This window comes from Zalophus californianus, chromosome 1 (assembly GCF_009762305.2).
Source record: "Zalophus californianus isolate mZalCal1 chromosome 1, mZalCal1.pri.v2, whole genome shotgun sequence".
In the NCBI taxonomy this organism is placed as follows: Eukaryota; Metazoa; Chordata; class Mammalia; order Carnivora; family Otariidae; genus Zalophus; species Zalophus californianus.
Window position 1 is genome coordinate 9,664,998 of NC_045595.1, and position 27,906 is coordinate 9,692,903.

The following is a 27,906-nucleotide window of genomic DNA, read 5'->3' on the forward strand; positions in this document are numbered from 1 at the left end:
TACTGCCACTGGGGGTCTCAGTGGAGAGGGAAGAGACCGAAATTAAGCAACTGCCGAACTAGATAAAGAAATGTAGTGATCCTGGAGAAAAGTATGGCTAAGAGGAAATGTAGGATTTTCCACGTACAGGGGGAGAGGAAGGATGGCGTGGGCCGCGGGGCGGGAGGCGGGGCGGGGCCGGCGATCAAGACCACGGGCGGCTTCCGGGCAGGAGAGGCTGGCCTGGACAAAATGGGTCAGAAAAACAATCGGAGGTGATCGGATGTGACAAGTATTAGTTGAATCTTATGAAATTGCCATCTTAGTAGGTCGGAAAATCAGCAATTTCATATGACTCAACGTAATATTCAAGGCACAGAATGGATTGAGGGTTCTCAGCTTGGGGCATGGGTTGGGCCCTATTGCTAGAGAACAGGTCTGTAGCCCCCAAGAGCTCTACAAGGGGCCTGTGATCCCCGCCACGCCCCCAAATATCAGAACTTGACTCCGCGCACAGAGAGGCTGAGAGAGTTTCTCGCCTCACGCAGCCCAGAGGGAGGAGGGGCTGAGCTGCCGCCTTGGAATCCCGCCGCTCAGTCTCGCTCCCGGCCGAGCCGTGTTGATTGTCCCCTTGCGGAGCCCGGAAGCGACCCTCGGTAAACAAAGCCGTGTGTGGGCGCAGCCCCAGCTGCCCGGGGCGCGCTGTCCAGCCGGAGGGGGGCGGGAGAGGAATGTTGTGAATGAACTCAGGGCCCGCCCCGAAACTCCGCATAAGGCCTGCGCCGCGGGGGTCCTCCCACCGTGATTGGCCGCCGGCGCCCCATGATTGACAGCACCGCCCGATGAGCGCTCTGATTGGGCTTCCCCGCAAAGGACAGGCAGCATGTCCAACGAATGAACAACGAGAACTTGGCGACGAGTCTGGCGGTGTAGCCAATAGCGGAGGAGAGTCTCGGAGGCCGAGGGGGGTCCAATGGGGACGGGCGGCGGGGGCGGGACGACGGCGGAGGATAAAGCGGCGACTGAGGCAGCTTCATTGTTGTGAAGAGTCTTAAAGGGGCCGCATCACCCGGCCGGCCCGGCGCCGGGCGGGGGTGGGTGCGGCTGGGGTCCCGGGGCGGCCGAGCGCGGAAGACGAACTGGAAAGCGGGTAGGGGGCGCGGGAGCAGGCAACGCAAAGCGGGCATCGGACTGACCCCCCAACAGGCCCCGCCCCGGCCCCGGCCCGGCCGATGGACCCCCCCGCGGCCAAGCGGAGCCGGGGCTGCCCCGCGGGACCGGAGGAGCGCGATGCCGGGGCCGGGGCCGTGCGCGGCCGGGGCCGGCCCGAGGCGCTGCTGGACCTCAGTGCCAAGCGAGTAGCCGAGACCTGGGCCTTCGAGCAGGTGACGAGGGGTGGGGGGGTGGAGGGACGCACCCCCAACCCCTTCTCCCGACTTGCCTTTTCCTCCCCTCCCAACCCCCAGCCTCCGGACCTGCCCGCGTACGAGACACCCCCAGAGGTTCCCTCCAGGATCCTTAAGTCCGCCCGGAAACACCCTCTCATCCTCCCATTTCACTCCTTCAAGCCCTGTGACCCACCCCCATTCCTCCTGCCATCCCTGCCCTCCACCCCACAAGACACAGGGATGCCCTCAGCGCCCTAGATCCTAGCTCAGGACACTTCCTTCTTCTCCTGCCCCAGGGTCCTCGCACAACCCTGGGTACCCTCTTTTCCCACCTCATCCTCAGCTCCCAATTAAGGCACCTCATTCAATCCTCACTTCTCTTTCCGACTTCTACAAGCCACCCCCACTTGGGGGGACACCCCCATCTCATCCCCTAGAGACTCCAGATCTCTGCCCCACACCCCCAGTAAAGAACTCCCCCATTTCTACAGACCCTAGCCTCAAGATACTCCTTTCTGTCCCCGATCCATGCCTCCAGAACCCACCTGTCCCCTGGGGAACTCCCCTCCTCCAGATCCTTCCCTGGAGTCCTGCTCCCCTCCCTCAGTACTTCTGGGACCACCTCCCACCTGGGGCTGCCCAACCCCTCCAGTGTCAGGGTACCCTCTTACATTCCTCCTATTTCCCCGATGCTCACCCTCCCTCTGTCCCCCAGCCATTCTAGTCCTTCCATAGGTCGGCGGCAAGGGCAAGGCTTGGGTCATAGTCCATGTACAGGTGCACCTGGAACCCTACCTCTGTAGTTTCTGGGGGCTCTGCCACAATGCCTCAGGGCTGGGGCGGCTAGAGTCCCCTTTTCCAGCCTCAGAGTGTGCCTCTGGGGAGTGGAGATGTGGCCTGGCTCTGACCAAGCCTTCTGCAGTCCCCATAGGCTCTGTCCTCTATCTGGCTTTGGAGGGTGCTCTTTGCTCCCTGGCCTCTCCAGAGTTAGAAGCCTGCTGGGACCGATGAGTCTGGGCCAAGTGTGGACGGGGCAGGCTCTGAATCACGGCCTGGAAAATCCCTCCTTAGTCATCTGCCAACTGTCCCTGAGGCCTAAGCCAGTCACTGTCCCTCCCACTTCCCCCAGAAACCCAGGCCTGGGAGCTCTGGGAGGTCGCTGCCCCTTTATTGTGCGTGAGACACCCAGCATAATCCTGAAACCATCTCTCATGGTTCCCATGTGCCCGCCCTGATCAGGCCTGGTGCTAGGAAAGCTCTTGGCCCTCAGAAGCTCCTGGAATCCTCTGCCGCCCTTTGGAGTTGTTGTTCTCCCTCCCACTTTGAGGAAACTGGAGCACAGAGAGGTTGAGAAACTTGCCCAAGGTCACTCAGCCAGTGAGTAGCAAGCCCAGATTGGAACATTGGTTCAACCAGCTTGGTTCACTGCCCAAAGCCCACAGGGGTGGTGAAGACATCCCTCCCACCCTGCAGGCCCATGGAGGCTGAGAACGGAGCCTGTCTTGGGAGTCCAAGCTTGCCAGCTGTGAGACTGAGCAAGTGAATTCAACCCATTTCTGAGCCTCAGAGTATCCAGGCTGCAAAATGCGGTGATTACTAATATCACTGAGATGTTACTATGAAAATTATGGAGAATCACATACACAAAGCATTTAGCATAGTGTAGGCTTAGAATATGGAGGCCTGATCACTATTCTTATCATTTTTGTCTCCGTTTCTCCTGCCCCTTCAAAGCCTGGGAGGTGAGACTATGTTACATCAGGACCCCAGACCTGACATCCAGGAGGGAAGTAGCACAAAGTTCTAGAACACTGAGTACAGGCCAGGTGTTATTGCAAGTGCGATACTCAGGAGGCAGGTGCCGTTAACATCCCCACCTCACACTTGAAAAAACAAGCTCAGAGAGGCAAAGTGACTTGCTCAGAGTCATACTGCTCCTAAGTGGCAAAACCAGGATTCAAGCCGGGTTTCTAAGCCACCGCCCTTCCCACAGGTGGAAGAGCGGTTCTCCCGGGTGCCAGAGCCGGTCCAGAAGCGCATTGTGTTCTGGTCATTCCCACGCAGCGAACGGGAGATCTGTATGTATTCGTCCCTGGGCTACCAGCCCCCGGAGGGCGAGCATGACGCCCGGGTGCCCTTCACCCGCGGGCTGCACCTGCTGCAGAGCGGGGCCGTAGACCGAGTGCTACAAGTGGGTGAGTGCTTGCCCCCACCTCTGCCAGGAAGGCCAGGAGGTCCAGCGCAGGCGTGGAGGAGAAGGGGGTAGAGGGGGGCCTGGGCCAAGGCGAGGGAGGGTGGTTCCAGACCTCTGGCTTCAATGCCCAGAGAGGGTTTTACAAGATATTGTGAGCTTAGGATCACAGATCTGCCTAGACCCCAGGCAGCGGGCTTAGACGGGGCTTGGGGGAAGGATGGTGAACCAGAAAGCGGGAGGGGAGGTCCCAGAACTTAGGTGGCAAGAGCCAGCTGAGGGTGGAGCACTGAGGCTATTTCTAGATCCTAGGTGGAGGGCCACTACGGGGGTTGGGTACGGGATTCTGAGCTAAAGGCAAGGGTGGTCCTAGAGTCCTCAAGACCGCTTGCCTGGTGGGCGGGAGTAGAAGTGGTGACGCTGGGAGGAGGGCTGAGGAGCAATTTGTAAACCAGGAGTGAGAGGAGGTTTCAGACCTCAAACGGAGGGACCCGGTGATGTTCTGGCGCCAAGGTTTCAAGCCGGAGGTGAGACGCAGTCTTAGACCTCAGGCAGAGGGACTCGGGTGGAAGTTGGGACCAGATGTTTAGGGGTGGTCTCACATATAAGGCAAAGAGGCTTAGGTGGGAGCCTTGAGTAGAAGTTTAAGATCAGCTATGAGGGATGGTCTTAGACCCAGTGGGGTCCAGGTGAGGGAGGGTAGGGGGCAGAGGTTTGGAACTAGAGGTGAGAGAGGATTCTAGACCCCAGGGAGTGGGGCTCAGAAGGGGACAAGTAGAGGTTGAGCCAGAAAGCAAGTAAGCCCAGGAAGAGTACACCTCCTAGCTGGAGGCAGGGGCTTGGCTAAGATGACCTTCCCTGAACCCTGTCAGCCTGGGGGCCCCCTTGCCTGGACATGGCCCAGCCCACCACAGGCTTGGCCATCTTCAGCCGGTATGAGGAAGCTGCCGTCTCTCTGCATGACGCAGTCAGGGCCAGATGGGGCCTGAGCTGCCCAACCAGTTGGATAAGCCTGGCATCTGGGCTCCCCAGGGGCCAGGGAGGGGTGATGGAGTGGCCTGGCCCCTCGCCTGCCACATCAGCCCCTCACCCCCAAGTGTCGCAGGCCTTGGGCATCTTCCCAGGAAGTTACGGGACTCCTGGAGCCCAGGCCGTATTCACGGTAACCCAAGGGCTGAGAAAACCACCTTCAGCATCATCACTATAATATTCTTCAGAATTAGAACAGGAGCAAGCATTTGACTGTATGCCTACAGGGTTCTAAGCACTTACCAAATACTAGCTCATTGAATCCTCTTACAAATGCATGAGGAAGATGTCACTATTCGTTCCCATTGAACAGAGAGGTTAAGTGGCTTGCATGCTAGGTTACTTCATGGGATTTGCACTTGGGTCTTGCTGTGCACCATGGACGAGCACCCCTGTCCTGGGGTGACACAGCATTGGCTGGCTTGGCTTTGGTCTTAGGGTTCCATCTGAGCGGAAACATCCGGGAGCTGGGGGGCCCTGGAGAGCCCGAGCGCCTTTACCACGTCTCCATCAGCTTTGACCGCTGCAAGATCACGTCTGTGAGCTGTGGCTGCGACAACCGTGACCTTTTCTACTGCGCCCATGTGGTGGCCCTGTCGCTGTACCGCATTCGGCACGCCCGCCAAGTGGAGCTGCGGCTGCCCATCTCCGAGACGCTGTCTCAGATGAACAGAGACCAGCTGCAGAAGTTCGTGCAGTACCTCATCAGCGCCCACCACACCGAGGTGCTGCCCACCGCCCAGCGCCTGGCTGACGAGATCCTCCTGCTGGGCTCCGAGATCAACCTAGTGCATGGTAAGGGCCCCCCCGGGGACCTGATGGTGGCGGCATCCTCAGGTCCCCTTGATCCTTGAGTGCGGGTGGGGAGAGCGCCCTTGCCTGAAGTGGAGGTCACACACCTCCTAAGTGGCAGATCCTGGATCTGACCTGGCTGGCCCCGGACACAGGGAGCTTCAGCCCCAGGGTGAGGGTGCCCCAAGAGCACAGGAGCCGGCCTGAGTGTGGGTGGGTAGAGGGCATGAAGGGTATGTGTAGCCCATGGGGGCGGGGGTGGCAGGGGTGGGGGATGGGTGGGGGATAGACCGGGAGCTCTTGGGAGGATTCGGAGCTACAAGAGGCTGTGGGAGGATGGGGTAGGGCGGAGGGTGGGGGCTGATGGATAAGCGGTGGATAATTGAGGATGGCGATGGGTGGATGATGGGGTGTTGGGGTGACCTGCGCGTGTGCAAAAGCGGATGCGCTGAGCCCACGGATGGTCAAGTAGGACTGCAGGTTAACGCGGAGCTGGCGGGAGCTGGCGGGGCTCCGGTGGGAGGGGCTTTGATCGGGATCAAGGTGGACTGGCGGGGCTGGGCAGAGGGGGCCTGAGGGAAATTGGAAGCCCCAGCCTCACTGTCCCTCCCTCCCCGCAGGTGCCCCAGACCCCACGGCGGGTGCAGGCATCGAGGACGCCAACTGCTGGCACCTGGACGAGGAGCAGATCCAGGAGCAGGTGAAGCAGCTGCTGTCCAACGGCGGCTACTACGGCGCCAGCCAGCAGCTGCGCTCCATGTTCTGCAAGGTGCTGCGCGGGCACGGCGGGCACGCGGCGGCCCGGGACTCGAGGCCCTGGCGCCCCGCCCCCTCCTCACCACGCCGTCCCTGCCCCCATCCCGGCACAGGTGCGGGAGATGCTGCGGATGCGGGACTCCAACGGGGCGCGCATGCTGATCCTCATGACCGAGCAGTTCCTGCAGGACCCGCGCCTGGCCCTGTGGCGGCAGCAGGGCGCGGGCATGACCGACAAGTGCCGGCAGCTGTGGGATGAGCTGGGTAAGGCCTGGCCCGAGGCGCGCGGCGCGTGGCGGGCTCTGGTTGCCAGGTCGTGCTCACCCCGACATGAGCCTCTGGCCCCCGAATCCCTTCCATGTTCACTAGCACCTCTGATGCCCGAGGCACTGTGTGTGTCGGGTTGGGGGGGGGGGGCTGGGCAGGAAACAAGGGATTGACCCCTGCGCTCCCGGAGCTGCGGAGCTGACACTTGGCGGCAGAGACAGACAAGACACTACTACAGACGTCCTTTTCTCTAAGGGCCGGTAGTCAGTCCCTTTGACTCTGTGGGCCATTGGTCTCTGTCACGGCTTCTATGGCGGCATTCCAATACAATCGTATTTAGAGACACTATTTATAGGAAGTTCATGTAATTTTCACAAGTCACAAAATATTCCTCTGATGTATTTTTCCCCAACCATTTAGAAATGGAGAAGTAAATCTTAGCTTGCAGGCCATTCAAAACCAGGTGGCGGGTTCAGTTTTATCCACGGGCAGTAGTCTGCTGACCCCTGTAATACAGGGTGGTAAGTGCTATGGGGGAAAAAAACAGCAAGAGGAGTCTGACAGCCTGGGGTCGAATCCTGCCTTCCCACTTCCCCAGCTGTGTGACCTTGAGCAACTGCTTTTGCCTCTCTGTGCTGTAACGTGAAGAGACTATTGGTTGCAACCTCAGAGGCTCGAGATGAGGGGTAAGCAGAGACCAGTGCCCAGCACACAGCAGGCACTCCACACGCGTGTGTGGCTACTGTTGGCGTGAATGTCAAGTCTCCCTCATGCGCATGTTCACTGGCCGCCCTCCCTCCCCAGGGGCCCTGTGGGTGTGTGTCGTCCTGAGCCCCCACTGCAAACCAGAGGAGCGGGTGAGCTGGCTCCAGCTGCTTGGCAAATGGGACAAGCTGGATGTGTGCCCGCTGGAAGAGGGCAACTACTCTTTCGACGGGCCCAGCCTGCAGCCCACCGTGGCCCTCAGCCCAGGTAGGAGAGGGGCCCCCAGCCTTTGCCTGTCCTCCCCGCCAGGAGGGAGTGAGTGCCCAGGCCAGGGCGGCGGGCAGCTCGAGGTGCCTGAAGTGAAAGGCTTAAGATGCCGGTAGTTCTGGGCTGGTCTCCCCACTCAGCCTCCTCCTGGCTGTGGAGGCAGGGATGGGGGGGGGACTGAGAGAAAAGGAAAAAGATATTTAGGAGAGAGAGGCAGAGATGGAGAGAGAGAAAGGGAGAGACAGACAGGAGAAAGGAATGGGGTGTGGGGAGAGATGGAGGGAGGAGAAGAGGGATGAAGTCTGGGGAGGGGGCAGGATGGACAGACATATGGACAGTTATTCACCCTCCATTGTCCGTTGACACGAAGGGCTATAATAGCTCCCCCAGCGCGCGCATGCACACGCACATGCACGCGCGCGCGCACACACGCATCTTTGAAAGGCTGTTTAAAGGATCTGGGCAGAGGACACACCGCAATCGCTGTGTGTCCCAGGGGAGTCTAGTCCCAAGCTGGCGCTCGGTCAGGGGAGCTGGCCTCAGCCCAAGTGCTAGGGCCCCCTAACCAGACCATGTGGGCGCCCCTCCCGCAGGCCTGGAGGAGGAGGAGGAGGAAGAGGAGGAGGCAGCAGCTGCAGGTTCCCGCCACACCGTCTTCGGCCGCGCCCTCCAGGCCGGGTCGCTGCACTGGAGTGACGCCCACCTGCAGAGGATCCTGGCCAGCGACTCCTACGGCCCCAGCCTCACAGGCACCATGGGCAGTGAAAAGCCCACCTTTGACCCCCAGGGCCGCCCACTGTGGCTGGGCGAGCCATTCCCCACCGCCTGCGCCCGCGTGGACACCCTGCGTGCCCACGGATACCCCCGCCAGGCCCTGCGGCTGGCAGGTGCCATCATCAACACGCTCCGGCTACAGCGGCGGCATCAGCTCGAGAGCTACAAGCAGCAGAAAAAAGGTGGGTGCCACGACCGCCCTGCGCCCCTGGGCCGTAGGCACAGATGCCGACTGATGGGCGCTGTGGCACCCCTGACGTCTGTGGGTTCCGCTCGGGGTCCCATCAGGAAAGCCAGGCCACCCGGAGTCTTGAGCCAAAAAGAATTTAATACGGGGGATCGAGGGCTCACAAAAGTACCGGAAGAGCTGTAGGATTGAAAGTCAGAGAAGCCACTGCTTAGGCTCAAGAACTTGAACTTCAGAAGCACAGGGATTGCAGCAAACTGCTGACAGTGAGCTCAGCAGCCTGCAGCCCTGGCAGGGGGGGGCCGCTCCCAAGAGAATACTCGGAATCTGCTCGAAAAACCTCCTGTCTGTGCCCTGCAGACAGCCACACACCTGCTCACGGAGGCTGCAGGAGAATCAGGGCCTCCTGTCCCAGCCTCCGTATCTCACACAAAGGAGCCTGGGACTTGTAGTTTCTAAGTTTCCAGCCCCTGTGGTATGGGGTGGGTGCCAGTCACAAGTCTTTCAGGAATGGGGACCCAGTGTGGCCAGATCTTTCAATTTTCCAAGACAGGCCAAAAATCTGTATTATGCGATGTACAGTTTACTGATTTGTAAACATGGGAAACAAATTCAAATTTGTGTTAGAGAAAAAAAAAAAAGCCACACTGTATGGGCCAAAAAAAGAACATGTTTGTGGATGAGCTATGGGGAGGCAGGAGGGAGGCCACCAGTTTCATTGTCTGGGTTGATGGGTCAGTTATCAGGAAATTGAACCCTGGGTGTCAGGGAACCCTGGGGGACCTGGGACCCCAGCAGAGTCCTGCCCCGGCCTAGAGGCACAGGGAAAGCCCCCCAGAACAGGTGAGAGCTATGCTGAGATCTTACGGACGTACAGGAGTTTCCCAGGAGAAGAAGAAGGAGGAACAATGTACCAGGTAGAAGGAACAGCAGGGGCAGAAGCCCAGAGGCAGGAGAGGGCCAGCTTATGGGAGGAGATTGGAGAATGGGCTTTCAGGTGGGGCAGGTGGCCACATGGGGCCCTGAAAGCCAGTGGGGCTCAAGAGAGGTGGGAGGGAGGAGAAAGACAGGGGGTAGATGTTTTCCGAAGCGCCCAGTTTCACCCCCTCTGTCCCTGCCAGGCCAGGGTCTGGCTGTGGGACAGGAGGCCAAGGCTGTGGAGGTGAGGGCTGCTACAGAGCTCCTGGGCAGAGAGGATGACTGCCTGGTGGGCGGTTGGTGGGCGGGCACTAGGAGGCTGGGCTGGGGTTCAAGGAGAGAAGCCCCCCCCACCTAGACTTGTGGGGGACAGGCGTTGAGCCCCTTATACTGCCTGCAGAGCTGCTGCAGAAAGGTAACACCTGCATCACCAACACGGAAGGATGGGTGGGCCACCCCCTGGACCCCATTGGCTGCCTCTGCAGGGCGCTCCTGGAAGCCTGCCGCCTGGAGGAGGAGACCCTCACCCTTTACCCAGGTACCCGCACTGGGGCCCCTGCGAGGAAATGGGACATTTCCCCTTCCCCCGCCCCAGCCCAGTACCCCAAGAAAGTGGGGCCACACTCTTATCTTTGGTGACGTCTCCACACTTGGAGCCAACAGACTTCACTTTTCCTGAAAGCGAGTCCACCACAGACCCACTTCTCTGCTGGTAGAAGGTGTCTGGTCAGTGCTGGGAGCTGCTGGGTTCCCCATAAGCCCAACCCCCCAGTCCCCGTGTTTGAGTTGAAGAGACCCCGGGGTCCCCGGAAGGGGGCGCCCCCCCTCCAGCAGCCTTGGAACCCATTTCCCACAGACTCGGGCCCCGAGAAGCGGAAGACAGCCTACCAGCACGTGCCGGTGCCCGGGAGCCCCGGGGAGTCCTACTTGGCGCTGGCCCTTGAGGTGGCACTGCTGGGCCTGGGGCAGCAGCGGGCCCTGCCCGAGGGACTGTACGCGCAGGACAAGGTGGTGCGCAGCGAGGAGCAGCTGCTCTCCCTGCTGGAGGAGGTGGAGCTGGACGAGCGGCTGGTGCAGGTGCTGCGCAAGCAGGCGGGGCTGCTGCTGGAAGGTGAGGCCCGGCCCAAGCCAGCGGGGTGGGGGGTGGGGGGTGGGGGGGTCCTGCCCCTGCCCTCTAGTGGCCTGGTGGCTGCTGGATCAGGAGGCCGTGTCTTAAAGGTGAGATCAGCCCTAGAAAGTGCCTGCTACCAATAGGGCCGGGGGCGGGGGGAGGGGGAGGCCCCGCCCCTTGCCGAGGCCCCGCCCCTTGCCGAGGCCCCGCCCCTGGAGCAGGTGTAGCCCCACCTCTATCTTCCGGCCCCGCCTTGCATCTGCATCCTGCCCCCCCCCCCCACCAAGGGGTGCCCAGGGTCTCTTCTTCGGATTTTCCAGGGCTTTTCTGTCTCAGTCCTGCATTACCTCCCCCGCCCACCTCTCTAGCCCCTAGCGCCAGCCAATCTATCTGGGGACCAGCCCATGCCCTCCTCAGAGCCTGGGGTGTGAGGAGACCTGGGGGGGTGGTGGTGATGAGCCCTCGCGGGGGGAGCTGAGCTCAGGATGCCCCTGCAGGGGGTCCTTTCAGCGGATTCGGAGAAGGGCTCTTCCGGGAGAGCGTGCCCATGCACACCTGTGCCCGCTACCTGTTCATGGCGCTGCTGCCCCACGACCCCGACCTGGCCTACCGCCTCGCGCTGAGGGCCATGAGGTGAGAATGGGCCGCTGGGGACTCGGCCCAGGGGACTGGGCAGGATTGGAGGGTGACAGTCGCCCTTGGAGCCCCATCCTCCCGCCAGAAACTCACAAGCTGGTTGATTCCGTCTCCCCCAGGCTGGCATCCCATGTTGCCCTGTGTTTTTGATTCTGAAGTAAACACATATATTATTATTTTGAATTTGAGAGAGATCCACATGGCACAGAATCAGAGCTCTTGTCCAGACATTTTTGTCCCCGCTTACCCAAATCTCTCTGGAGACCAGCAATGTCACCACTTTCTCCTTATCTATCCCACAAGAATCAAGATTTCTGCAAACCCAAAATCTGGAAATTCAAGGCTGATCTTCCTTTTACACCCATGATGCGTCCTGTGTCTGTTCCTTGCACCTTATTTTCAGTGAACTTGGCACCTTAAAGGTTTGGTTGTATCACATAGCATGTGAACTGCTATAAGGATGTATCATAAAAGAACCAATTTAGAGTTGATAGACAATTGACATTATTTCCCCAAAAATGTTGCCGTGAATAACCTTATCATTTCTCATGTACCAACTGACCACAGAAGCAGAATTTTTAAAGGCCCCCTGGGTAGTACACCATGCCCAACAAATAAGGTGAATTCTGTCCCCGGTCTCTGATCCCATCATCCAGAGATACCTATTAACAATTTAGCGTGCATCTTTCCAGAATATTTGGAATGAGTAATCTGTGAAGAGCTGTGATTTCTAAGCCAGGAACCAGCACATGACAGCCCCTGGGCCAGATGTGGCCTGCCACGTGTTAAACCCATGAGATCAGATCAAGCTTTTACATTTTTAAGTGTTTAAAAATAAATCAAAAGAATATTCTGTGACACATGGAAAGTAATATGAAACTCAAGTTTCAGTGTCCAGCAATGAAGTTTTATTGGCACACAGCCACACTCATTCATTTATGTATTGTCTGGGGCTACTTTTGCGTGGCAAAGGCAGAACTGAATGGTTGTGACAGAGACCAAATGCCCCCCCCCCCCACAGAGCCGAAAATATTTACTGTCCAAACGTGTGCAAAAAAAAAGAAAAAAATGGTGCTGATCCCTGGTCCAAATCCATGACTCACATTAACCTCATGTAATCTTTCTTTTTTTTTTTAAAAGATTTTATTTATTTATTTGAGAGACAGAAAGAGAGCACGAGCAGGGCAGAGGCAGAGGGAGAAGCAGACTCCCCGCTGAGCAGGGAAGCCCAACTTGGGACTCCATCCCAGGACCCCGGGATCATGACCTGAGCCAAAGGCAGATGCATAACCGACTGAGCCACCCAGGTGCCCCTACCTCATGTAATCTTACCAACCTAGAGAAATAAGCATGTTTACCCCCATTTTACACATAAACACGCTTAAGGTGTGTCCAGAGTCACATGTCGAGGAAATTTCGATAATATTTGAAACCAGAATAGTCTTGACTCCTATTGCATGCTGTTGATCACATCTAACAACTTTGAAGAACTTTCTACATACAAAATATATATGGGCTAGACGACCCATCGAGTGGGCTGTCTAGCAATATACCCCTAGTGGGCGTGTAAAGCCATTCCAAAAATGTTTGCTGTCTATCCACCCATTGTGTACTGCTGCTGGAGGTCCAGCAGTGAACAGAATGGTCACAAATGCCTGCCCTCATGGAGCTGACACTTTAGTGAGGGAGATGAAATAATAAGTTCTTTTAAATAAGAATTAATAGGTAAACTATGTTGTGTGTCAGGTGGTGACCTATAGCAAAAAAGGCATGGGAGAAGTTGGGAATGGGAATTTCACATGTGGGGGTGTCAAGGAAGAACCCACTGAAAAATATTTGAGTAAAGACTTGAGGGAGGTGAGGGGCGCCTGACTGGCTCAGTCATTAAGCATCCGCCTTCAGCTCAGGTCATGATCCCAGGGTCCTGGAATCGAGTTCCACGTCGGGCCCCTTGCTTGGCAGGGAGCCTGCTTCTCCCTCTGTCTGCTGCACCCCCTGCTTGTGCACCCTCCCCCTCTCTCTCTGACAAATAAATAAATAAAATCTTTAAAAAAGAAACTCGGGGGAGGTGAGGGAGAATCTGCAAGGACGTCTGGGGAAGAGTGTTCCTGACAGAGGGAACAGCATATGCAAAGGCCCTGAGGTAGGACTGTGTCTGGTTGTCTTTGAGGGACATTGAGGGGAACAGTGGCTGGAGCAGAGTGAGAATGGGAAGGGGGGTGACAGAAGGACTATTGGGGGCTGCATCAGGACACAAACAGTCTCCTCACATTTTTATCAGCCCTTGGTGCGTGAATAGAGCGTTGTTTATTTAATCGACCTCCAGGTGATGAGCAAACAGTACTCCAGTGAACATCTGGCACACACATTTTCCGTCTTCCTGCATGCCCGTGGCTTTGCTGGCCCAAGCAGGGAGGCTCCAGTTGAGGCAGGAGGCCCCAGCCTCCTCTCAGCATGGGCTTGCTTCTCCCCCTTCCGCCCCCACCAGGCTGCCTGTACTGGAGACAGCATTTCCAGCCGGAGAAGCTCACCCCAACCCACTGGACTCCATCATGAGCAACCGCTTCCCCCGCTGGTTCATCCTTGGCCACCTGGAGACGCGCCAGTGCGAGCTGGCCTCTGCCATGCTGACAGCTGCCAAGGGTGAGGACGGAGGCTGCCCCCTGTCCCGTTCCCCCGCTCCCCCGCCCTCTGCCTTTTCTTTCCTCCGTTCCCTCATCCCTTCCCTCTCCTTTTTATCCTTTCATCAAATTCCAGTCTTCCTTGAGCACTTTCTAGATGGACCAGGCACTGTCCCAGGTGCTGAGGAGTGACCAACACTGTTCCAAGGCCTGTGCCCTGTGGTGTTCCATTCTGGGGGCGGGCAGACAGACCTTAAACAAGGCCAAACACTTAGTGACGTCGCGCAGTGAGCAAGCAGGGAACAAGGGCCGTGGAGGGGGAAAAGCAGACAAACACTTAAGCCAAGAGGGCGGAGCTGTTGCCTGCACCTGTGTCCCTGTCACCTTAGGCCACCATAACAGCACTGCTCTGGGGCTGGGAGTCCAAGGTCCGGGTGCCGGTGTGGTGGGTTCCCAGGGAGGACTCTCTTCCTGGCTTGCCACCCTCTTCACAAGGCAGAGAAAGAGAGCGCTCCCGATTTCTTCCTCTTCTCAGGACACTCATGCCATCATGCTGGGGATGAGGGCTTCCCCGTGAATTTGGGGAGGGCTCTGTCCAGGCCGGGAGAGCATTCCAGGCAGACGGAACAGCCAGTTCAAAGGCCCCGAGGCTGGACCGTGCCTAGTATGTTTGAGGAGCGAAGGAGAGCAGTGACAGAACTATAGGCTCTGGGCCAGCGATAATAGCAATCAAAGCTCTTGACCCATGAAAGCCTTTCGAGTACGGGCTCACCGTGGCCCTGGGAGGCAGGTACCCTTGTGCTAGTCTGACCCATTTTACAGATAAAGCAGCTGAGGCACAGAAAGGTCAAGTGACTCGCTCGGCGTCACATAGCTGGTGAATGGCGGGACGGGGATTGAACCCTGGTGTTCTGGGTCCAGAATCACTGCCCTTGACAGTTAGGGGTCCCCAGGTGGCTTCCTCCTGTTGGGTGGTAAGAAGGAGAGGAGAGGAGAGAAGAGAGGGAGTGCCAGAAGTGGTCTGGGTCTTCCCAGAGCCATTGCCAGCTACCTCTGCCTCCTCACATGTGGGCACCTGGGGGGAGGAACCTGGGTGAACAGGTCAGGCAGCAGCAGGCCTGGTGCCCGGTGTGCCGACTGTGCCAACCATGCCCTCCTCCTTCCCTGCACCCCAGGAGACCCCAAGTGGCTGCATGCAGTACTGGGCTCCATCCAGCAGAACATCCACTCGCCTGCCCTGCTCTTCAAGCTGGCGCAGGACGCCTGCAAAACGGCCACCCCGGCTAGTGCGCCTCCCGACACCACGCTGCTGGGCATTGCGCTGGAACTGGGCCTGCAGGTGAGGGTCAGAGGGGGGATGCTGCCTGAGGACAGGCCTCAGCGGGAGTGGCACCCCTGGGAGTAAGGGTCCCGGGAATGGGGGACTGGGGTCACCAGTGGGGGATGGGCCTGTGAATGAGGGACTCCCGGGTAGTCTGAAGGTGAGCATCCCCTCCTGGGGGTGTGGCTGAGGAGGAGGATGCGGGGCACGGGTCCTGTAGGTGAGGGGGTGGGCCACAAGAAGAAGCCGGGCCTAGGGTGCTAGCCTTGGGGTGGGGCCTGGAGCTGGTGTGCCCACTGGGTGGGGCCCGGAGCTGGTGTGCCCACTGGGTGGGTTGGGCTGAAGCCCAGGGAGCAGAGCCTCCGGATGAGGAGCTTGCTTGGGGGCAGGGCCTGTGGGGGACCGGCCTAGAAGAAAAAGTTGCTGCTGAGGGGGAGGGTCCTGAAGGCGAGGAGCCGCCTCTGCAGATGAGGTCTGTGGTTGAAAGTCCTTGAGGCAGGGCCTGCGAGCTGGGGCCTTCGCCAGGGGCCGGGCAAGGGCTGTCCTGCTGGGGCAAGTCAGAGACCAACATGGGTGCTGCCTGTAGGTGAGGAGTCAGCTGCAGGGTGTGGGACCCGGAGGGGGCAGGGCCTCAGAGTGTGGCCAAAGTAAAGTAAGAATGGAGAACAGTTTGGGGCAGGCTTGCAGGATGGGGTGGGACCTTCCCAGGTAGAACCTGCCTCCAGGGGGCCTGCAGAAGGCAGAATTAGTCCCGAACACTCTGCTGTGGGGAAGTGGAATCATTGTAGGGGGTCTGGGGGAGGTGAGATGAGGGAGGGATCTTTAGAGAGGTGAACCACTCCTTAGGAGCTTCCAGTAGGCAGAGTCCACCAGACAGGATCTAGGGGGAGGCAAACAGGGAGGGTGCTTATTGGGGATAGGACCCAAAGAAGGTAGGGACCTGTAGGGCAGGTGCTTTGTTGGGGACTACAGGGGGAAATCTGCTGACATGAAGCATGGAACTTTTCCAGAGAGAAGGGGCAGGTTGGATTGCTGTCTGCGGTAGGCACCATGGAGCCTCAGGATAACACCCACAATAATAGCAGTAACAGTAATGCTGGCATGGGTTGAGCACTTTGAATCAACAGATACTGTGCAAGATATTTTTTTTGGAAGGGAGCGCCTAGGTGGCTCAGTCATTAGGCTTCTGCCTTCGGCTTGGGTCATGATCCCAGGGTCCTGGGATCGAGCCCCGCATCGGGCTCCCTGCTCCGCGGGAAGCCTGCTTCTCCCTCTCCCACTCCCCCTGCTTGTGTTCCCTCTCTAGCTTTCTCGCTCTCTCTCTGTCAAATGAATGAATAAAATCTTAAAAAAAAAAAAAAAATCTTTTTTTTAAAACAACTTTATTTTTTATTTTATTATTTTTTTAAGATTTTATTTTTTTGAGAGAGAGAGCACGAGCGGGAGGGGCAGAGGGAGGAGGGGTCAAAACAGACTCCCCACTGAGCAGGGCGCCCGACGTGGGGCTCAATCCCACGACCCTGAGACCGTGACCTGAGCCAAAGGCAGTCACTCAACCAACTGAGCCACCCTGTGCAAGATCTTTACCTGAAAATTTGCACTGAATTCTTAGAAGAGAGCCCTGAGGTAGAGGTTTTGAATCCCCATCTTACAGAGGAGGAAAATGAAGGCCCAGGAGGTGAGGCCACTTGTCCGGATCACGTGGCTCACGGCCGATTCGGCCCTTAACGCTCGAGTCTCCTGGGCCCCTCAGGATCCCTGATCCCCTCTGTAGGCCAGTGCGAGGTTTTGGGTGATCCCCTTCTCTCTCCCCCTCCCCGGGCCGCAGGTGATGCGGATGACCCTGAACACCATGACCTGGCGGCGGCGGGAGATGGTGCGGTGGCTGGTCAGCTGTGCCACAGAGATCGGTGAGTCCCCGAGGGAACCTGCCACCCATCTCCCTGTGGAGAGAGAAGCAGAGCCTTTTCCCTGGCTCCAGCCCGAGGTCAGGGCTATGCTGGTGGGGAGGCGGGTTGCGGGGGACAGAGCTGGTCGAAGGCCTGGAAGCTGGCCAGGCTGAAGTGGCTTAGAGAAGGGACAGGAGCCCTAAAGCGGTACATAGAACCCCCCCCCACGCACTCTCCCCCACACACACTTTGGAAGATGAAGTGCAGTTTGTGTCAAGCTGGGGGTGGAGGCAGAGGGGTTGTGTCTTCAGCCCCAGCGGGTGGGGATGGCGGCGTGAGGGCAAACCCGGGCACACTCGATTGGCCCCTGCCCTCCTTCCTGGCCAGCTTTGCCCTCTTGCCGCCCCCAGGCCCGCAAGCCCTGATGAACATCATGCAGAACTGGTACTCCTTATTCACACCGGTGGAGGCTGCCACCATCGTGGCGGTGACCGGCACCACGCACGCCACGCTGTCGCGGCTGCAGCTGGACGCAGCCCGGCGGGAGGAGCTCTGGGCCTGTGCGCGCACCCTGGCCTTGCAGTGCGCCATGAAAGACCCGCAGAACTGCGCCCTGCCCGCCCTCACCCTGTGTGAGAAGAACCGCGCAGCCTTCGAGGCCGCCTACCAGATCGTGCTGGACGCGGCGGCCGGCGGCCTGGGCCACGCCCACCTCTTCCCGGTGGCACGCTACATGGAGCAGCGCGGCCTGCCGCTGCGGGCCTACAAGCTGGCCACGCTGGCCCTGGCACAGCTCAGCATCGCCTTCAACCAGGACAGCCACCCCGCCGTCAACGATGTGCTCTGGGCCTGCTCGCTCAGCCACTCGCTGGGCCGGCACGAGCTCTCCGCCATCGTCCCCCTCATCATCCGCAGCATCCACTGCGCCCCCATGCTCTCTGACATCCTGCGCCGCTGGACCCTCGCGGCACCTGGCCTGGGGCCCCTGGGGGCCCGCCGCGCCACCAAGCCGCTGGGCGCCGACCGGGCTCCGCTCTGCCAGCTCCTGGACGCCGCAGTGGCCGCCTACATCGCCACCAGCCATTCCCGCCTCACGCACATTAGCCCGCGGCACTATGGCGACTTCATCGAGTTCCTGGGCCAGGCCCGGGAGACCTTCCTGCTGGCGCCTGACGGGCACCTGCAGTTCGCCCAGTTCCTGGAGAACCTCAAACAGACCTACAAGGGCAAGAAGAAGCTCATGCTCTTGGTGCGGGAGCGCTTCGGCTGAGGGGCAGCAGGCCGCGTCGGGGACCCCCTTGGCCCCCGCTTCTGTGGCACCAGCCTCCATCAGGGGCCTCAACACTGGGGGCCCATGTGGCATTTCAGTATTAAGTCAGGGAAGGAGCCCAGCCGGAGCTAGGTGGTCTTACCTGCCATCCCCCCGAGCCCTACTGGAGGGGGGACCACCCCGGGGGGGGGGGGTGACGTCCTGCCACATGCGTGCCTAGGAGTGTGCGAGCGAGTGTGCGAGACGCAAGGATCAGAAGCCATACCACCACCCAGAGGCCTGGAAGGGGGTGTGTGCTTGGGCAGCTGGTATGAACCCGCCTTGGGCACCCCAAAAGCAATAGGCAAGCTCTCCCTCCCCAAACTCGCAGGCCTGGCTTGGACTGGGGGTGGGGGTGGGGGCTGCAAGGCAGGACTTTCCAGAAACTGGCTCTTAAAGTCAATGTAGCAGACCCTCTCCACACCCCACTCTGGGTGGCCAGGGGACTTGTGTTAGGGCGTCTAAATCTCCTTTTATACCCTCCCCTCACTGCCTCAGGGGCCCCGTTCCGCAGCCCTATGCCCTTGCCAGGCTGCCCAGCTGGGACCAATGGCTCATCCCCACTGAAGGATTTAAAGAGGCCTCAGGCCTCAGCCACATACCTCACCCCCCCCCCCCAGTCCGGCCAGGACTCCCATTCCCGAGGATGCCAAGGTCCCAGGGTGGGCTTGAGGGGTCACTCCTGTCCCTCCCCCTACCTGCTAGTCACTGGACATACAACTCAGGAACTGAGCCAGGCTCATGCTGTCCTCCAAACCTGGTGTTGGGGGGAGACAAGCCCAGGAGAGCCAGAGACCCCCCACCCCAGATCTGGAAAGCAGAAAGGTTGGCATCTTGGCATTTTCTGGCTCTGGCTCTGGCTCTGGCTCTGCCTTTCTCCTCCTCCTCCATGTCCCTGCTCCAGCCCTTCATCTTACTCTCCCTTTCCATATTTCCCTCTATTTCGCCTATTTGTGGCTCTGAATCGCAGCTGCTGTCTCTCTTGGGTCTCCCTTGCCCCACCTTGGCCCAGGGACGAGGAGGGAGAGTGTCCCACCCCGATCACCCCCTCTGTCTTTTCTCCTCTTGTAATTAAGGACAAAATCATGTCATTTTGTAACTTTTTTTCTATTTATTGAACTGTATATTGTATTTCCTTTTTCCTTTTTTTTTTTTTTAAATATTGAACACAGCTTTTGAGACTGAGGTATGTCCCCTCCCCCCACTCCAGACCAGGGCTCCCTGATCCCTCCACAGAAAATCTCCAGCCTTACTTGCTCGGGGCACAACTTCAGGCGAGGGATGGAAGGGTGCAGACTGCTGGTTTCACCCAGTGGCTGTAGTGGAGATACTCAGGGCTGACCCCCAAGAGGAGTGCTTTATAACTGTCACCTGTTACAACGCCTGTCCCAACAGCCCTACGAGTCGGGAGGAATATCCTTCCCATTTTACAGAGGAGAAACCTGGGGTTCCGAAGTTTAAGGAAAGGGTACCAATTTTAGGAAGAGACAGAGCTTTACGATGCTGGAGCCAACCCTGGCCACCTCAGGCTTCACGGCCCTTACAGTGCTGGCAGTGGCCACTAGGGGGTGCCCTGGCTCCAGACACCGCTACTGGGGGTACTTGTCTCCCAAGTTGCTGAGCACGGGGGCCGTGTCAGGTGCTCGGTGCACCTGGGAGGGGAAGACACACCCCTCCCCACCCACCAAAGATGGGAATCCTGGGCTTGGGCTAGGCCTTGGTGGGCGGGCTCTGGCGTTGGCTAGGACGGGTGGGCGTGGTCAGCGAGGGGCGCGGCCCGGGTGCGGTCCTGGACTCCTACGCCGCGGATGAGGTTTTTCGAGGCCCCAAATAGAGGGAGCGGTGTGGCCTGGGGGACTGCGAAGAAGGCCCTCGGTTGCCTTCCTTCCGTGGCTCCCTGAGAAGCAGGACCTCCCTTGGGATCTGCCTGTCTTTGGAGAGTGACAGACGGGTGAACAAAGTGTCTGGGTCACTGTCAGGGCCGGGGCAGGCGAGGACAAGCTTCCCGGAGGGGCGGGGCAGTGGGCGGGGCCGGCCGCTAGAGGGCGCCAAGGTGGCGCGCGCAGTCGTGGGCGGAGTATCGGCTGCGCTGGGCACAGCGATTGGCTCGTGGCGACGCCCTCCGCCAAAGAGGGCCAATTGGACATGGACCCATCTCCCGCCCCGCCTCGCCCCTTCCCGCAGGTATGTGCCGGCGGACTCCAGCTGGACGGCCTGCTCCTTTGCGCCGCCTGGAGGCCTGCTCGGGTAGAGGTGGCAGTCCCGGCGTGCTTGGCGTTTTCCTTCACCCTGTAGTCTCAGCTGCCTGCAGACGCCGTCCTCGGACTTGGGCCTCTCCCCCTTACTGTGCCCCTCAGTTCTCAAAGTCATCCAAAAATGTCCCCCTTGGGCCCGGGGATTCCTTCGTGACACATGCACACTTCAAGCCCAAGTTCCCTGCCGGCATTCTCAGATACCAGCACCCCAAGTCTTCCCTGAGGCCAGAGCTCTCCCTTATGTCTCAGCCACCCCCAAATATCACTAGCTCAGGACCCTCAGGTCCCAGTTATCTCTGAATGCCCAGTGTTTCCCTCAGGGTCACCACTGGCTGCCACCAGAGGTTGGGTTCGACGCCCCCCTCCATTGGGGCCAGGCACACTCGGGTCAATGTCCTGGGCTTGGGTCATTCCTCATGATGACCCCCATCTAGGTCCTTCCCAGAACAGCGCTCTCTGTCATTGCATTAGCCCTGAAAGTCAGGGTTTCCTTCAGGGTCACCCCCTAATCCCAGGACACCCCTCAAGGTCACCCAGCCTTCTCTGCCTGTGTGACTAAATTGTGGCCTTCCTCAGAACAGGTGGGACAGAGATGAAGATCCTGTGAGGTCAGGAGCTCAGGGTGCAGGAACAGTAAATTCAGGGCCATCAACCCTCCCCACCCAAAAGGCCAAAACTGCAGGGATGGGAAGAAGGAGTAAACCACAAACTCACAAACTATCAGACCTTCAGGAATGAGGCAGGGGGCAGCTTTTATTTTAATTGGACAACAGGAGCCACACACAACACAGACCGCTGCCCCAAGCTTATGTCCGCCCCTACCCCAGGTGGGACAGGAATGCTGGGCCAGCTCTGACGCCCTAGGGGGCTGCTCTCTGTTTCCCCAGTCTCACTCCAAAAAGAGCCCCATCCCATCTGATACTGGACAGTCTCAACTTTTGGACAGCCTGGCACCACCTGAGGACTGAAAAGGCCCGTTTGTGTCCTTTCTGGACTCACAGGGACCTTGCTCCCTGCCCCATGTGCCAGGAGGGTGTCAGGGCTCCTCCCCCCAAGTTAGGAAGCTGCAGGGCTCAGGGAGAAGGGGCCAGGCCCACTCAGGTCAGGCCAGCCTGGTTCCGGAAGCTGGAGTTGGCATTTAACGGTCTGGGGACCCAAGGCAGCTTCCTCTTGAGTAACTGGCTGCTGGGAAGGTACAGGCCTGGCCCATGCCCCACCAGGCTTAGGAGAGAAAGGCTCCAGGATGGGAGGGTTGTGGGGGGGTGTGGGGGCTGCAGACACAGTTTTGCCCTTTTTCATGGAGGGGCAACCACCCACCTGCCCGTTCTCCCCAGGAGTACAGCCCAGCTCCAGGTAGGACTGTGCAGGGGGAGGCCCTCCCCAAGTACGTTGTTGAGGGAGGGGGCCTGCAGCAGACAGCTGGGTCCACCTACCCCATTCCAGGCTACATCCCTCCCCAAGTCCCTCCTCCAGACACAGGTCTGGGTCTTCCCCCCACCCCCACCCCCCAGGCATCAGCCCACCCAAGGAAGGCAGGTGCCACAGGCTCCGAGGGGGCTCGACTCCTGTTCCTGCTGAACTGAGCCAGTCTGCACAAATCAACTGTGTTTCAGCTCAGTAGGCACGGGAGGCAGAGCCCAGGGAGGCCCCCACAGTGGGACAGGCAGGCACAGCCGCAGAGCCGGAGGAGGCGGGGTCCCGGGGGGCGGAACTTAGCCACTGTGAACACGACTTGGTGTGGACTCTGCTCACAAGCAGCTAAGCCCTGCTCCCCAGGCCGGACGCAGACAGCAGGGGCCTCTTGTGCCACCCACCCCCACCCCCATCCCCGGGCAGTGTCCTCAGCGGTGGTGGCGGTGGTGGAAGCCCCAGAGGCAGGGCTCAGGGTCGGTTGGAAATCCCTGGCAATGTGATTTGTGACAGGCAGCAAATCCCATCCCCAGGAACCCCAGCCGGCCATGGCACAGGGGTGGGGGGGCACCGGGTGGGGCCAGCAGCTGGCACCTGAGGGGGGAGAGAGAGCAAAGGAGGTAATGAGATTTGAAGACGTCTGTCCTGCAGGTGCCCCCTGCCTGCTGCTGCCCACGGAGGAAAGCCCTCCTCCCCGCACGCAGCAGCCACGGAAGAGAATGCTGTACCATCAGGATGCACGCCCACACCGCAGCCCTGCCCTCAGTCCCAGAGGCAGAGATGCCCAAATCCCTTTGGGCCAAGGAGGCTGCAGGGACTCCCAGAGCCAGGTCCCCCTGCTTTTCCCGCCCCCCCCCCCACCAGCGAGCCCTGGGCGGGCTAAATGGGGCCATGAGGAGAGGAAGTCGAGGGGGTGGCAGGCAGGCGGGTGAGGAAGTGATCTCACCCCAGCTGGCGCCACTTCCTAGAAGCCTGAAGGGCAGGAGGAAACCACCAGGGCCTCCCCCCGTGGCCCCGTCTCCTCAGTGGCCAGGCCTCAGCCTGCACCCCAGCAGAGCAGATGCCTGCAGTGGGTGTCCAGCTCTCCCCTTGGGCACACACATCCCCAAGAGCACCACACCCAGGCTCAAGGTGCAAATCCCCACTCAGCAATTTCCCAAATGCCCTCCAAGCCTCAGTTTCCCCATCTGTAAATCAGAGCCAAGGGCCTCAACTGCATAGCACAGGGAGATTTCACCGAGAGTGCATATGTCATTTCAGCAAGTGCCCAGCACCAGGACTGCCTTCCAGAACTTTCAGGAATCAGTGCAAAATGAAATTGGGGGACCCATTCTTCACAAGTTAAGAATGTCAAGATGCTGACAGCAGAACATTAATCCAGGCTTCAGGTCGTTCTAAGCAAGGGAGACTCTGTGAGCTGCATGGTCACAAGCCCATGAAGCCGCCCTATGTTCAGTAAATGGAGATCTCCTTAATGTCAAGAGCCCTGTGGCTAGGACACCCCAACTCTGGAGCCAGTTTGGGCAGATCTGAACCCTGGCTCTGTAGCTTCCTAGCTGGGTGACTCCTAGAAAGTCACTCAACCTCTCTGGGCCTCCCTTTCCCCATGCGCAAAGCAGGGATGTCGTGGTAAGGATCTCAGAAGTGATACGTGTAATTAAGATGGGGCTGGGCTGTTATCATCAGGCAGAAACAGAAAAGACGGTAGAAATGAGGACTCTGAACGCTGGTGGAACCCCAGTGCTCAGAGCTGGTGGCATCCACCACTGGGAGACAGGTGGAGAGCGATGTCCTGCTCTCTTCCCCAACCCGTCCTATACACGCACACACAGACACTGGCCACCCGCTTTCCCAGCAGGCCCCAGCCCAACCCTGTCCCCTCAGGGTCTGGGGGCACCAACCGGGAGCAGACAAGGCCCTGCAGGGCGGCCGGCCTCCCTGGGCCGCCTCCGGAAGTGAGACAGCACATTCGTGTCCCAGGGACGAGAACGGGAAGGGCGGCCATTTGGCCAGGCCCGTTTCCTGTGGGGTTTCCCCTGCACAGAGCCCCGGGCTGGGGCCAAGGCCACTCCCCATCCCTAAAGGCACAAAAGGCCTGGGTCTCTCATGGATGGGGCACTGCCACGCAGGTGCCCAGGAGCCAGGACCCCCGTTACCAATGGTGTGCCTCTCGGGCTCACAAGAGGTGGTGTCCAGGGAAGGCCAAGTTCTTGGCAGCTGGAAGCCTGGGGAGAAGATGGGCCCCTGGGCCGAGGGAGCAAAGCAGGCCCCGAGCCACACCGATGTATGTATGTATGTATGTATGTATGTATGTATGTATGTATGCTGGAGTATGCTCTGCAGACAGGGCGTGGAGGCATGAGACAGAAGCAGGCAGGCGTACTGCTACCCCCCAACCCCATGCTCCAAGAATGAATCAGGGGCAGCTTCCGCCGGGGGCGCCACCACCACCACCGCCCCCAAGCCTGGTCCCCAAATACTTTCCACCCTCTCGGAGCAGCTGGGATCGGAAAATACCAAGGGCTACAGGCCCCGCCCTGCCCGCCACCGCCCGCCCTCCCAGCCTGTCACTAACGCTTTGCCTAATGGGCCTAGACTCTCCGCAGAGGCTCCCTGGGCCGGGCCCAGAGCCAGCCGCCAACCTGGGCTGCCCAGCCAAGTGCCGCCTGACCACCAGCCCCCCATCCATTACCCCAGTCCCAGCAAAGCGACCATAACAACGGGCCCGATGGGAAGCCCTCAGAGGCTGGCACCTGGGTGGAAGAGGGCAGGACAGTGGCAAGTGGGTGGGCCCCCGCTGCCCACCCGGGGCTGGGGGGAGGGGGCAGGCCCAGGAAGGGGTGAGTAAGTGAGGACTGAATCACTTGTTATAAATAGGGGAACCATGCAAGTCATATCCCAGCCCCCATTGCGCCCAGCCACGCCACACCAAACTCCAACCCCTGCCCTAAACTTTAATCCCCCTAGAGTCAGTCACAGAATTCCCAGGGTCCCCTTAACGTCCACACTGAGAGCCCTTAACTGAGGGGCACACCCTTCTGCCATGTTCATCCCTTGCCGTGTCCTCATGGGTCCACGTCCCGGTCCTGGCCTGTGTTTTGGGGGGCCCCTGGCCTCAAGGCAAATCACTGTCTTCTGGGTCATGTCCTCCTTCCTCAATACCCCAAAATTCCCAGGCCCAAGGCTTAGGGCCCCCAGGATCCCCAAGGCATTCTAAGGGTGTGGGTGACCACAGTCCTGGATGGTGATGCCAGACCCAGGCCAGGGGAAGGCCAAGGGTCTTAGAGGCTCAGAAGTCAGCTTCCTGGCGGCTCACCACCCAGGCCCCCCATCCCAGACCACCCAGGCCTGCTCTGCCCAGGGCCACAGCTCAGTGACCACACCCAGGGTGGCGCCAGCTCCAGCACCCTGGGGCAAGGCGCCGCTGGAGCATGACTCAGCCGTGCCCAGCATGGCGGCGTCCTTCTCTGCCCAAGGATTCCCACACGCCCACGCCCACTGCCCTCCGTGTACGTCCTTCCCAGGTGACCAGCCTTCTCCAGACACACCTCCTTGTCCACCCAGGACACCCGAAGGCAGGAGGAAAGGTGGCCAGAGCGTCCCACAAGGGATCTGCCACAGGAAGGGGAAGTGCGCTTCTCTCCGCTTGCTTTCCAACGCTCCCCATTTACAGATGGAGAAACTGAGGCCCGCAGGAATTCAGAGCCAGGCCCAAGGTCAGGCAGTAAATCTAAGGAAAAGCCAGGACTGCTCCTGGCAGAAAGTGTATCCAAATGGGAAGGGGCTGGCCAGCCAGCCCAGTGAGGGGCGGGAAAGGTGTTTTCTTAAGAACCCCCACCCCAGGGTTCCTGGCGGTTTCTTTCACCGCAAACAGACCCCCCTCTACTCAGCTTCCCAAGGCGAAGGGCACACTCTGAAAAATGCCTTAAGGTATATCAAAGCGCCACCTGAGTCCATAGGAATCCGGTCACCCCACTCCCCACCCTGAGCATAGGGCCAGTCACCCTGGGACTGCAGATGAGACAGGGATCTGCCCAGCAGCTGCAGCTTCCACGGAACATCTGGCCTCCACTTACAACAGGCAGGGGTGGGTACGGGGGTCCCCGGGAGGACCCTGGAGCATCCGCTTCCGCTGTGGCTCTCCAGTGAGCAAGGGTCTGCGGAGACTTGGAGGCTGGGCCAGCACAGACAGGCCCGACCCCCCTGGACACGCCCTGTCACGCATGTGCTCCGCGTGCCAGCCCTGGGCCAGGCCCGCAGCTATTTTCGGGCCCCCTCTTAGGCCCACAGACGAAGCCTGCCAGTTGGGGTCTTGAAGGAGCTCCCAGAGGACATCCTGCAAGGGCAGAGGCCAATGGGCGCCCTTCTGGGAGCTGGGACAGAGCTGGCACCCGGCCCCAGGGCCCGTGCCTTCCCAGGACGGCGGCGTGTGAACACATGCGCACGGGCTGGCCCGGGCAGGGTGCGTGGGCGAGCGGACAGGGTGTGTCCCACATCACCTCGCCTCTGAGCCGGGGCACCTGTTGGGTACTGCCCTCCAGCTCCGGCTGGCATGGGCAGGGCTGCCAGAGGACACTCCTCATGCCAGGGGTCCCACACACACACACACACCCCCCCCCAGCCTTACCCTCATCCACCACCCGTCATCATAAGCGGGCAGCTGGTTAGGGCCGAGGCAGGGAGGGGACAGGTGACAGAGCCAACTGCACCTTCAAGGCATTCAGGAGGCCACGGGGTCTGGCTGGGCCTGGCTGGGCTGGGTAGGCAAGTCAGTGTAGGGCTGGGGGCTTTGGTGGCAGTCAAGTCCAGTGCTGGGGTCAGAGGTCAGTGTGGGGCTAGAATGCAAGGTTCAGGTTTTAGTCTGGGCCCTTCCACCCTCCCACAGCCCAAGGGCATGAGGACTGCGGTGACACAAGGCTGGGAGTCAGCCCTCCAGGAGTCTTCCAAACCCCAGGCCCCCTTCCAAAGGGACCCTGAATGAGCTCTTCTCTCCTGGGCCAGGAGGGGCCAGGAGGGAGGAGAGGGGTCCCCCAGTCTCCACGAAGCTGGGGCTACAATGCTGGGCCCCCACCCCATCTCCTCAATGGCAGGCCTCCCCTCCACTCATTGGCTGATATGGCGAGAACTTGAACCACTGTCACCCACCATCCATGGAACTCTGGGAGACCCCCATCCACTTCTCCACCCCATCCCCACCAAAGGCCAGATAGGTACCCCAGGAGTCCAGGCACAGTATATCCATCCCTCCTAACCCCAAGCCGGACATATGCCCTCCCCCTTCCCACCCTGCCGCGGACTCCGTGCCCACCTTGACCTGCCCCAGTCTCTGTGGAACCCGCCCTCCCCACCACGCTCTGATGGGTCTCATGGGTCTCCTGTGGGGGGGGAGTGGCTAGGGGTCCCCACTGGGCTCCCGGGGAGCGGGTAAAGGTTGGGCCGCCCTTCCCCCGCTCCGTAGGGGGCGCCCCGGGACTCTGCCGCCGCCGCCGCCGCCAGATGCACGATCCCCGCTGCCCCCCCGACCAGCCACCGGCGGCGGGGCGGCGCTCTCCCCGTCGCGAAGGGCTGGGGACCCGCCGGGCGCACCCCCCCACTCCGCCCACGAGTCCGGCGCGGAAAAGTTGCCGCCGCCGCCGCGGCGCCGCCGCCTCCCTCCCGGTTCCCTCCCCGACTCACCCGCGGGGGAGGGGAGCCGGCACTCGGGGCTCCGGCCGCCGCCCGGGGCCCGGCGGCAGAGTCGTGGGCGGGCGGCGGGCCCGAGACGGGCCGGGGTCGGTCGCCGGCCGCGCTCCATCCCACTCACTGGCCGGCCCGCCGCGGGGCCGAATCGCTTTTAAAACCTTCCCGTCTCCTCCCCCCGGCCGGACAGGGGGCGGGCGCGGGGCGGGGCGGGCGCCGCCGTCATGTGCCCCCGGAGCCGGTCCGCCCCCACTTTCTCTCTCCGGTCCCCCAACTCAGCCCCAACTTTCTCCCTCCTTGTCCCGACTCTACCTGGGGCCCCAAACCCAGCCCAGCTTCCCCCTCCCGGCCCTGGACTCTGGAAGCAGCCCCAGATTTTAAGCGAAGGCTCTCCCCGCGGGGAGGGAGGACAGAAGCAGGGG

General features: G+C 60.1%; 2 protein-coding genes across 2 annotated transcripts; both read left to right on the top strand.

Annotated features, from left to right (window-relative positions):
- The first annotated feature begins 1,211 nt into the window (after window positions 1-1,211).
- Window positions 1,212-19,312, top strand: ZSWIM4 (zinc finger SWIM-type containing 4). The gene is made up of 14 exons (XM_027585150.2): window positions 1,212-1,364; window positions 3,361-3,562; window positions 5,026-5,382; window positions 6,000-6,148; window positions 6,249-6,399; window positions 7,207-7,374; window positions 7,968-8,330; window positions 9,654-9,791; window positions 10,110-10,364; window positions 10,862-10,997; window positions 13,489-13,643; window positions 14,797-14,960; window positions 16,771-16,852; window positions 17,242-19,312. The coding sequence occupies exons 1-14, from the start codon at window positions 1,212-1,214 to the stop codon at window positions 18,099-18,101; spliced, it is 3,333 nt and encodes a 1,110-aa protein (XP_027440951.1). The 3' UTR covers window positions 18,102-19,312.
- Window positions 19,313-19,452: 140 nt separating this feature from the next.
- Window positions 19,453-27,040, top strand: LOC118357267 (serine/arginine repetitive matrix protein 1-like). Its single transcript, XM_035728944.1, has one exon. The coding sequence runs from the start codon at window positions 23,593-23,595 to the stop codon at window positions 24,520-24,522; it is 930 nt and encodes a 309-aa protein (XP_035584837.1). The 5' UTR covers window positions 19,453-23,592; the 3' UTR covers window positions 24,523-27,040.
- Window positions 27,041-27,906: the final 866 nt, after the last annotated feature.

Coding starts and splice junctions, on each gene's coding strand:
- ZSWIM4 (XM_027585150.2), top strand. CDS start 1,212: ATGGACCCCCCCGCGGCCAAGCGGAGCCGGGGCTGCCCCGCGGGACCG. Junction 6,400..7,206: donor GCAGCTGTGGGATGAGCTGG/GTAAGGCCTGGC, acceptor CTCCCTCCCCAG/GGGCCCTGTGGGTGTGTGTC. Junction 8,331..9,653: donor CTACAAGCAGCAGAAAAAAG/GTGGGTGCCACG, acceptor TACTGCCTGCAG/AGCTGCTGCAGAAAGGTAAC.
- LOC118357267 (XM_035728944.1), top strand. CDS start 23,593: ATGTCCTGCTCTCTTCCCCAACCCGTCCTATACACGCACACACAGACA.